Source organism: Musca domestica, unplaced genomic scaffold, assembly GCF_030504385.1.
Source record: "Musca domestica strain aabys unplaced genomic scaffold, Musca_domestica.polishedcontigs.V.1.1 2, whole genome shotgun sequence".
In the NCBI taxonomy this organism is placed as follows: Eukaryota; Metazoa; Arthropoda; class Insecta; order Diptera; family Muscidae; genus Musca; species Musca domestica.
In genome coordinates, this window is record NW_026712249.1 from 38,356,537 (window position 1) to 38,367,767 (window position 11,231).

General features: G+C 36.2%; 1 protein-coding gene across 1 annotated transcript; it reads right to left on the reverse strand.

Moving 5' to 3' along the window:
- Positions 1-1,014: 1,014 nt before the first annotated feature.
- LOC101889618 (uncharacterized) lies at positions 1,015-6,437 on the reverse strand. The gene is made up of 4 exons (XM_005176123.4): positions 5,902-6,437; positions 2,083-2,251; positions 1,713-2,024; positions 1,015-1,650 (listed from the first exon to the last, which is right to left on the reverse strand). Exons 1-4 carry the CDS (start codon positions 6,255-6,257, stop codon positions 1,231-1,233), a joined length of 1,257 nt encoding a protein of 418 aa, XP_005176180.1. The 5' UTR covers positions 6,258-6,437; the 3' UTR covers positions 1,015-1,230.
- Positions 6,438-11,231: the final 4,794 nt, after the last annotated feature.

The window sequence follows — 11,231 nt, forward strand, 5'->3', positions numbered from 1 at the left end:
TGACTCTTTGTGGGGGAGCTACCAGAAAGAGTGGACCGATATATCCCATCTTCTCAGTAGAATTTGTTTTATAATCCTTTTTTGTTATTAAAAATTTTGACCCTTTTTGGGGGTGGTACCAGAAGGAGTGGTCCGATCTCTACCATCTTCATATCGGATCTTGTGTTGATGGAAATATTGAAATATGCCAAGTCTGAATTCTAGAGTCGGATGTTAATTTCGCGTTTTATGGGCTTCATGGGAATTCAAAATTTTGACCCTTTGTGGGGAAGGTACCATAAGGAGTGGACCGATATATTCCATCTTCACACCAAACCTTGGGTTAATAAAAATATTGGCATGTGTGTAATTTGAAGACAATCGGACTCCTACATCACATTTTATAAGAGTTGTAATTATTCCAAATTTTGGCCCTTTGTGGGAGAGGTACTTGATGGAGGGGACCGATATTGTCCATTTTCGCACCTGACCTAGCACTAATGCAAATATTGGGATTTGCAAAGTTGGAGCAAAATCAGATTATCCTTTCTCTCTCTCTGTGCAGTAAAATATATTCTTAGAAAATTTAGGCGTTATGTGGGAGAGGTACAAGAAGGAGTTAACCGATATTGCCCATCTCCGAACTCGATCTAAGTTTGACAATAATATTACGATATACCAAGTTTGGATCAAATCGCATACTCCCTTCGAGAGTTATTGTACGCACCAGCCAGCCAGACGGACGGATGGACATCGCTAAATCGTCTTCAAATGTCCTGAAACAGATTTGGTCCAAAGAGACATAGGGTCTAAAATAGTAATTTCGACTAGGCACGTTTTGGCCGTATCAAATGATATATATCCTCTGCAGCCAAATGGCTGAGGGTATACAAAGGTTGAATACGATTTATATGTGGTACAAAAATAAAATCTGAAAACTGGAGATTTAGGTATTGGCTACTAAACTTTTATGGACTATATTCTTTGGATATACCGTAAAGATTCAAAAATCTCACCAAAATAAAATGCAGTAAATGAAACTGAAGAAATTTTTATCTCAAACAGTCAAATGTTTATAAAATAATACGAAAATGTTATAGAATCTGAAATCTAAAAATAGCTTATATTAGTTATAAGATTTAAGGTCATCCCATGGCCATGGACATACTTATGTGAATAGAACTTAGTTGGCTGTTTACTCTATGAACTATATATTCCTCGGAAGTAATTACAAAAAATCATCCAAAATTTTTATGGCTCCTCATCGAAAATTCCCAACTTATCCAAACGCTTCAGGGCATATTTAATGGTCTCCATGGTGCGAGGATTCGAACTAAACATCACCTTGACCTTTTTGCGGGCAAACTCCTTATCGGCCAATGCCTCCAGACTAATATCAGCCGAATCCTCTTTGCTCAAGGCGACCATGGGCAGGAAGGAGTACAACGAAAAGAAGCCATATAGTTCACGTGAAGTTATTTCATCCTGGATCTCCTTCAACGATGGAATTCTCTCATAATTCATTTCTCTCAAAGCCTCATGGAATGTCTCGTAATAGGTTTCGATGAGAAATTCCCGGCGATACTTAAGAACCGGCAGTTGGACACTGCTGTTCAAGAAGAAGTTTATATCACAGCCAGGACTGCCAAAGAAACTATTTTGGAAGTCGACCTAAAATGAAAATTAAAATTAGAACTTAAATTCAAAATTTAAAAAAAATATTTAAAGCTTACAAATACCGCATCCTCTGGTGTATTGCAATTATCCGCCTTATATTTATACATAAAATTATTAACCCACAAATCACCATGATTCAAAACTGTAATTTCCCCCGGCCTTGGCCGACCTGACTTTACCAAATTCTCGGTGATATTATCACAATAGTTGTGTAACTTTTTGCTGATTTCCTCGTAACCCTTCCACGTGGCCACCATATCGGCCAAGGTCCTTACATGAAGACTCATGTAATCGGTGAAACGTTCACTGCTCCTAACATAGGTCTCATCCAACATGCCAGCCTTGAAGTGTTCTTTCAGTGAAGGATTCTATGGCGAAAGGAGGGAAAATTATTTTTTTATTTTCAGAGTTGAGAGACAGTTTTACTTTTTCCAGCAAAACCATTGATGAGGCATGAAACTTAGCCAACTTCCTTAGAATAACAACACAGTGTTCCTCATCGAGTCCTTTTTGCCGACTAGCCAGTCTGTATCCGTATTGAGTGAGATCATCGAAGACAATGGTTTGCATCGGCTCGCCGGTTGTGTAAAAGCATCTGAAAACAGAGAAAAAAATGTAAAGTTTGATCTAAGATAGCAATTGTCGGTGATTTTCAAAATCAAACAGAACAATAATAGTCGACTTTTAAAGAGTATGTTTTCAAGGACATAAAGAGAAGAAATATATGATTTTTACAGAAAATTTTTTGGTGGACAAACAGGGAAATATCAGAAAATAATCATGGATTTTTGCAGAAGAACAATAGAACAATTATTTTTGAAGAACAATACAACAATTATTGTAAATTTTTAAAGGATATTTTTTTCAAGGACCAACAGGAAATATTCGTGAATTTTTGAAGAACATAACAATTTTTATAGAAAATTGTGGATTTTAAAAACAAAACGAATTAAAATTGAAAAAAATCGCATGCGATAAAAAATATGAAAAAAATAATAAAATGTCACAAAATCTATATGAACATAATTATTGATACCTTTTTTTGCGATTTTTTTAGATTTTATTCCTTTATGTCAAGAGGGCATTCTGAATTGACAAAATTTGCCAAAATCGGTTCAGCCATTCTTGAGATATAAGCATTCTAGCTAACATCCCCTTCCTTTGTATATACACATTGTATAGATTTCGGTATATATAACCGATATATTTACTATCGGCATCTACGTAACGTTCAGAATTGACCTGTTCGTCTATTTATGATTTCGCCGGGATTAAAAATATTCGCGGTTTAATGGAAATTTTGACTTTTATTTAACACAAATGTTGTGGCCTATTTAACCCATTAAATATTACCCGATGACCATCAAAATTGGAAGGCTTCTGCCCAGCCCTAAGCTCTAGCGCCATGCTAACATCCACGTCGATTGGTCTACAATTGCGACCTGTAGAGCAACTGCAAAATCAGGATTTTTTTCAGTTTTTGGTCCATTTCAATCCCTAAATATTATGCGATTATCTCCAAAAGAAATAGGGTTATATTCTGACCCTAGCCCCACCCCCCATTCTAAATTTCGGGCCATAATTGCGACCTGTAGAGTGATTACAAATTAACATGGACAGACGGACAGGCGGACGGACGGACATACATAGCTAGATCGACTCAGCTCGGCGAGATAGGAAGATCCATATATACTTTCCTATGTGGGAAAACAATATTTCGAGGTGTTACATAATTTTTGGCCCAATCAAACTTATAATACCCCCAACACATAGTGTTGTAGGGTATAAATATTGTTTTGACATTTTTAAAAAATATTTTTGAACTCAACTCCATATACCAACGGAGATCTTAAAATGAAATTTGAGGATTCCTGCCCTATCACTTCACCCAATGCAAAATTTGGTACCATTTAGTACTTTCCGTACAAATATAGGGCGAATTTCCAAACCACCGCCAAATCTCTACCACAAATGCCAACAGTGACCTTAATATCAAATTTCAGGATTTCCGCTCCTTACAGGGTGGTATGAACTGGTACTCCGCAGCAGAAAGAAAATTGACTCAAAAGAGCTAAAGAGTTGTTTCGCTTGGCCGAAAGTTGTGAACTGCGGAATTTGGTTTTCTCCGATGAGAAAAAAATCGTTGTCCTGCAGTTTATAAACAAACAAAATGATCGTGTTTACTTTTCAAAGAGGTCAGCTGAAAATGTGCACCTTCGGTTGGCCACCAGAACTCAAGCGCCGGGCATGGTGATGGCGTGGGCCGCCATAACAGCTGATGGTCGCTCTCCGCTCGTATTAATCGACCGTGACATCAGAATAAATGCCTAATATTATAGCGAAAATATTCTGGAGGGTGTATTAAAGCGTTGGGCACGCAAACATTTTGGCGCAGACCTTGGACATTCCAACAGGACTTAGCATGCGCCACCCAAGAATGTCTCCTCGCATCATTTCCGGCGCACAATGGCCACCGAAATCTCCGGATACCAATCCTTTGGACTATTGTGTCTGGAGTATTTTGGAAAGCAAGGTTGATACTAAAAAATACCAAAGTGTTGATCACCTCAAGCAAGCGCTTCCCCTGGAATGGACCAAAATACCGCACATCAACATTCGGACAGTCTTTTGTCTGCCGATATTTTGATGATTAAAGTCAAATTGTTCAACAGAATTGGCTGAATATCCACAAAAGGAGTTCCTTCTGAGTACTTTATCCCCTGGAAGAGAAAATTCTACATAGGTCCACAATATCGTATAGCCCACATTCAACGGTACCCCCCTACATTCGATATTTTGACGTTTTAGGCACATTATTCACCAGAGTTATTTCAAATTTCGTATTTAGAATTCTTAATGGGTACTACTGCCTATGACAAAAAATTAGCGTATGCACTCCCACGCTTTCGTATAGCCTCCATATAACAGTACAATATTCGGTATTATGATGACAACAATATTCGCTATTATGGTGTTTTTAGAGATATTATTCGCCGGAGTTGTTTCAAATTTCGTATTTAGATTTCTTAGTGGGAACTACAGTTTATGCAAAAAAATTGTCTATGCAGGTGTAGATCTTCGTATAGGTCCAATATATCAGCACCTCCCTATGTTCGGTATTTCGACGATTTTAGGTACAATATTTACCGATTTTTTTTTTTTAATTTTGCATTTGAAGTTCCTAATAGGTACTCCAGCCTGTGCGGGGTCCAGGTCTTCGTATAGACCCCATATATCAGTACCTCTCTATTTTGGCTACATTATTCACCGTATTTTTTCATGATTCGTATTTGAATATTGTAATGGCTTATGACCAAAGTTTTCCACGCAGGTCCACGTCTTCGTATAGATTCCAATATAACGCCTATTTTGAAGATTTTAACAGAATCTTTAACGGATTTTATTTTAATACTTTTTTTTTGAATATTTCCAGATTCGATTTAGCCATGTCCGTCTGTCTGTCTGTTATAATCACGCTATCTTTGGAACAAATTGAGGTAGAAGGCTACAATTTTGCACACATGTATATTTTTCCAGTAGGCAGGTTAAGTTCGTGAATGGGCCATGTAGGTCCAAGTTATCATATAGCCCCCATATAACGGAACCTCCCGATATTCGGTATTTTGATGATTTTAGCGATATTATTAACCGGAATTGTTGCCAATTTGGCATTTGAAGTTCGTAATGGATACTACCTAAGACAGAAAATTATCTGTACAGGTCCACGTCTTCGTATAGCCCCCATATAACGGTACCCCCGATATTCGGTATTTTGATGATTTTAACGACATTATTTACCGGGATTGTTTCAAATTTCGCATGTGAAGGTCGTAATGGATACTTCAGCCCATGCCAGAAAATTGTCTGTGCAGGTTCACGCCTTCGTATAGCCCCCATAAACGGTACCCCCTATATTCGGTATTTTTATGTTTTTAGCTACATTATAAACATATTTTTTTTAAGTTTCGCATTTAAATATTGTAATAACTTATGACAAAAGTTGCCTATGCAGGTCTACGTCGTCGTATAAGCATTCGGTATTTTTAAGATTTTAACAGAATTTTAAACGAATTTTATTTTTTTTTTTTGGAAATTGCCAAATTTGTACCAAATGGTGTTAAAAGTTCGGCCCGGCCGAACTTACAGCTTTTTTACATCCTGCCTCCCACTACTTTACAAGCTGACCATTGCAGTGATAAATTGTTAAATATTGTTTAGGTAACAATTTTTCCCCCTTCTACTCACTTGGCTCCAAACTTAGTGCCCTGCCCCATCAGCATTTCCAGTTTATCCAGCACTTCGAAATAGAATATCTTCTCCCTCAAATATACAGCCAAATCCTCCAGGAATTGTGTAGCCGGTGTTATGTCTATACTTTTGACAATCAGCGCCAGCTCCTCATCCAACTGACGTTTGCTGCAACGATACAATGCCTTGGCGCGATAGATTTTGCTGCAATAATTCTCGCCGCCGCCACTGGGCTCCCCAAATTCGATTTTCTTGATATCCACACAGCTATCGCGAAGACCCACCTCCAGGGCGGCCTTGAAGAAATCCTCGTTCAAATACGATGGCAAATTGTTGGAGTTTTCAAAGATCATGGTTCGATTTTTATTATTTTTTTAATTTGAAAGGGGGTAACTGCTAAAATTATATATTTTATCCTTGATTCCTTGGTTTTCCTCTTCTAATTTTTGTGATTTTAGTCCTGATAATATCCGTTTAAAATTACACTTTGTGATATTCCGCTGAATATTTTAACCGTTGTAGTTATAATTTTACTATAAAAGTTTCTAAGGAATGAAAATGCTTTTTATACCAACTATTAGTCTGTTTGTTGGTCTGAAGTATCTGTTAGATAGCAAATTGAAAGAAGCGACACAAGGTTTAGATTTTTTTACACCTGTTATCAGATCTAGTTTGTTCCATTAGTTCCTTTGTGAGCTGTGTTCTTTGTTTTCTCCCATTTGTTGAAAATGAGATATGCCTAGAGTGGGCCACATTGGCTAGACTCTTGACCACCGGAAAACTCAGTTATAATAAGTTAAGTGCCCGTTTTTCTGCTTCAAGATAATGTAATCGTTTTTTTTTTTTCATAAAAAGTGTTTTATTTATTGCCTTTATTGTTACGGTAAAGTCCTTAGCGATAAAATTGTTTGCACTTTGTTGCTGTCCAACATTTATTTGCCCAAACGTCTCAAGACATTTGCGACTCGACTAGACTATCCGGGTATTTTATTTTTATGTACATACAAGTTTATTCTAGAAGGAAATACACTTAAAAAAAATTATTCCGATTCTCTTGTATTCAAATCAAAATTTCCTAGGATCCAAAATAATTTAAGGTAAAATCTGTAAAGGTCTCAACATTGTTTTATATATTTTGTGATGGAACCTCAGAAGTATTGACAGATTTTCAGTTTGTACTCCAAATACCTTAATAAAAACTAGACCATCACTTGAAATAAACTAATTTTTAAAATCGAGTGGATTCTAGAGTTCGAATTCTCAGAACCTCTAGTACCATAATTGTTATTAACTGATTGCCGATTTTATTGTCTGTCGAACATAACAGACAATTTGTCTGAAGGTTTGTTTTGTCTAAAATAATGTGTGATAAGAAAATATTTATAATAATTTTATACCCTCCACCATACTATAGAGGATATATTAAGTTCGTCATTCCGTTTGTAACTCCTCGATATATTCGTAATAGACCATACAAAGTATTATATTCTGGATCAGCGTAAAATTCTAAGACGATCTAGCGATGCCCGTCTGTCTGTCAGTTGTAATCACACAATATTTCATAGTTTATCAGTAGGCAGGTTGAGTTCGTAAATGGGCCATGTCGGTCCACGTTTTCACACAGCCCCCCATATAATGGTATCTCCCGATATTCGGTATTTTCATTATTTTAGCGACATTATTTACCGGAATTATTTCAAATTTCATATTTAAAGTTCGGAATGGGTACTACAGTTCATGACAAACATGCAGGTCCACGTCTTCGTATTTTCATAATTTTTGCGACATTATTCACAGGTAACAAATTTCGTATTTAAATTTCGTAATGGGTTAACGTTTTCGTGACCCGTATAACGGTACCTACCGATATTCGAAATTTTAATGATTTTAGCGACATTATTCACTGGAACTGTTTCAAATTTCGCATTAAAAGTTAGTAAGGAGTACTATAGACTATGGCAAATAATTCTGTTAACACAGGTCCACGTCTTCGTATAGTTTCCATATAACGGTTTTCATTTAGGTGATAATTTTCAGATTTTTTTGAAATTTTTAAGTTCCTTCCAAATGGTGGAGGGTATTATAAGTTCGGCCCGGCCAAAATTAGCTTTTTTACATATTTTTTAACATTAAACCGCAAAGGGCACAGGTTACACATCATTATTTTTTTTTTTTTTAAATTTTCGAAATAATGTTTCTTAAAATCCCTACATTTTATAGCCCTCAGGCGAGCCAAAAAAATTGAATTTTTGGTTATTTTTCAAGAAAATTTTAAAAATCAATTTAAATTCCCTTATATGGTCTTTTGGCCTTTTTAAAAAGATTCAATATTTTGGGAGTTATGGCCATTTTTAAAAAAAGGCTATTTTTTTAAATTTTAAATAACTCCAATCAAAACAATGCTAGAAAGCCCGAAATGTCAATATTTGAGGAGCTATAGGCATTTAAAAATATGATATTTTTATACCCTCTGCCACATAGCTACAGAGGGTGTATATCATTTGAAACTCCCAAAGGGAGTGTCCGATTTGGTTCAAACTTGATACATCGTAATTATCAAACTTAGATCGAGATTGGTTCCCCCTTCCCCCCATAAAAGGTCAACATTTTCAAAGGAAATAATTTGCCTTAGAGAACGAGAATAATTTCACACATCCCATTATTTCTACTAAAACTAAATTTGGTGTGAAATTTTGTTTTAGTAAAAATAATGATGTGTGTGAAATTTTAAGAGTATTACATGCTCAGTTCGCGCCTTATGATCGTTTGGTTATTCAAAATTGTGATCCTTTGCAGGGGAGACACCAGACGAAGTGGGCCGATATCTACCATCTTTACAGCAGATCTTGTGTTACCGGAAATATTGGGATGTGTGTAATTTAAAGACAAAACCTTTGTGGGGGAGGCACATGATGGTGTGGTCCAATTTTGTCCATTTTCACACCCCAGCCTAGCACTTGCTAAAATATTAGGATTTGAAAAGTTTAAACAAAAAATCGGATGATCGACCGAGAATTTCCACTCGCGAACATATTTCACTTCCGAGTAAAGACAAGCAAATCTGCACTCCGATTTTGAAAGGTCAATCGCCGACACCAAAACGGATGCCACAGTCCTTTGTAGGGACTAGTCTCTTGGCGATGTTGGTGGCGTTTAGTATAGACAGATTCTAGATTCCCATTTGTGTTTTGAGAATTAGAAATAGAGAGCGAATGCAGCTCCAACTCTAAAATGAAAATGGAATTCTCGCTCTTATTCCAGTGAAACCGAAAAATTCAGTTTTGCTCGACTTCAAGCGAGTTTCCCTCCTTACTGGAATTCTAGCTAAATCTCTTTGGATGAAATGTATTTTAGGACATGTGGAGTCGATCTAGACATGCCTTTTATTCTATTCGCAGGATAACTATCGAAAAAAGTATCCAATCTTCTCCAAATATAGTACGAGATGAACAATATAGGTCCACTGCTTTTGGAGCTTATGTATCGGTCAATTTTTACAGGAACAACCCCCCCCCCCCAAAAAAAAAAAAAAAAAGTTAAATGCTATTTCAGATGAGCAGTATCGGCCCACTCCATCAAGTACTTCCCCCACAAAGTGTCAAAATGTGATTGTGTGTTTGATAAAATATAAAATAAGGGCCCGATTGTCTTCAAGTTTTGCACATTCCTATACTTTTATTAACACAAGACCTGTTATGAATGTAGAATATATCGGTACACTCCTTCTAGTACCTCGTTCGTATAAAGCGAAATAAGCATGCGATTTTTATTTTCAAACTAGGTACATCTCAATATTTCTATCAACACAAAAACAGACATGAAGATAGAATATATAGCTTCAAAATAAGCTGCCGATTCATTTTAAACCTCAAACAAGGTCTGATGTGAAAATGGTAGATATCGGTTCACTCTTTCTAGTACCTCCCCCACAAAGGGTCTAGATTGTGTATAATTATTAGTCTTATAAAATGTGAAGTAAGAATCCGATTGTCTTCAAATTTCCCACATGACAATATTTTTATTAATCCAAAATCTGGTGTGAAGTTGGAATCTATCGGTCCACTCCTTCTAATACCTCTCCCACAAAAGGTAGATATTTTCAAAAAATATATATTTTCTGCACTCTTTCTGTGCAGTCCTATTTCGCTCCAACTTTGCAAATCCTAATATTTTCATCAGTGCTATTTCAGGTGCGAAAAATTACAAAATCGGTGCACTACATGAAGTAGCTCCCCTACAAAGGTAAAATTTTTGCATAATTATGAGTCTTGTACAATGTGATATAAGTGTCCGATTGTCTGCAAATTACACACATCACAATATTTTTATTAATCCAAAATCAGGTGTGAAGTTGGAATCTATCGGTCCACTCCTTCTGGTATCTCCCCCCACAAAGGGTTAAAATTTTGAATATTCATGAATCTCATAAAACGCGAAATTTATATCCGATTCCATTCAGAGTTGGTACATCTTAATATTTCCATCAACACAAGGTCTGTTATAAAGATGGTAGAGATCGTACCATTTGTTCTGGTACCTCCCCTACATTACGGATTTTGAAAAACAAAACGCTCAATCTCTTCAATTTTCACACACACAGCACAAGATCTGTTGTGAAGACGATATATGTCTGCGAACTCCTTCTAGTACCTCACTCACAAAGGGTCAACACTTATATCCGCCATAACTTGCGAAACAAATCAGAGATTCTTTACAACTAAATATTTCTCTCAACCAGAAACCTGAGGGGAATAAGGAATTTTAGATTTCGCATAAAATTGGATATAAATGTTCGATTTTCTTGTAATTTTGCCCACACCAATATTTTTATCTGTATTAGATGGAGTATGAAAATGGAATACTTCGGTTGACTATATCTGATCTCATATAAAGTGAAGGAAATAGTCGGTATAGTCCAAACTTGGCACGTCGCAATATTTATATCATTTTTATTTAGGTCCAATACGAAATGGACAATATTGGCCCATTCCATCGGAACCTACGCCATAGAAGGTCAACAATTTGAATAATCATAACAGAAGTCAAAATATATTTAAATAATAGAACATTGACTGATACTTTTTTCGATAAAAACAAGTTAAAAAGTATCAGTCGGTATTGCCGCCAGAGATATACCCTCAGCCTATGTTCGATTATCTAAATATATTTTGACTAGTGTTAAGGTTATTCAAACGTTTGACCCTCTATGGAGCAGATCCCGAAGGAATGGGCCAATATTACCCATTTCCTATCGGACCCAAAATATGATATAAAAATTTCGTCAGATGTGCCAAGTCTAAATGGAATCGGAAGTTAATTTGGCGATT

What these genes read in the sequence shown, in the direction of transcription:
- LOC101889618 (XM_005176123.4), bottom strand. Translation starts at nt 6,257, where the DNA reads ATGATCTTTGAAAACTCCAACAATTTGCCATCGTATTTGAACGAGGAT. An exon ending in CAATGGTTTTGCTGGAAAAA is followed by an intron (nt 2,025 to 2,082) that starts GTAAAACTGTCT and finishes CTTTCGCCATAG; the next exon opens with AATCCTTCACTGAAAGAACA. An exon ending in CACCAGAGGATGCGGTATTT is followed by an intron (nt 1,651 to 1,712) that starts GTAAGCTTTAAA and finishes TTTTCATTTTAG; the next exon opens with GTCGACTTCCAAAATAGTTT.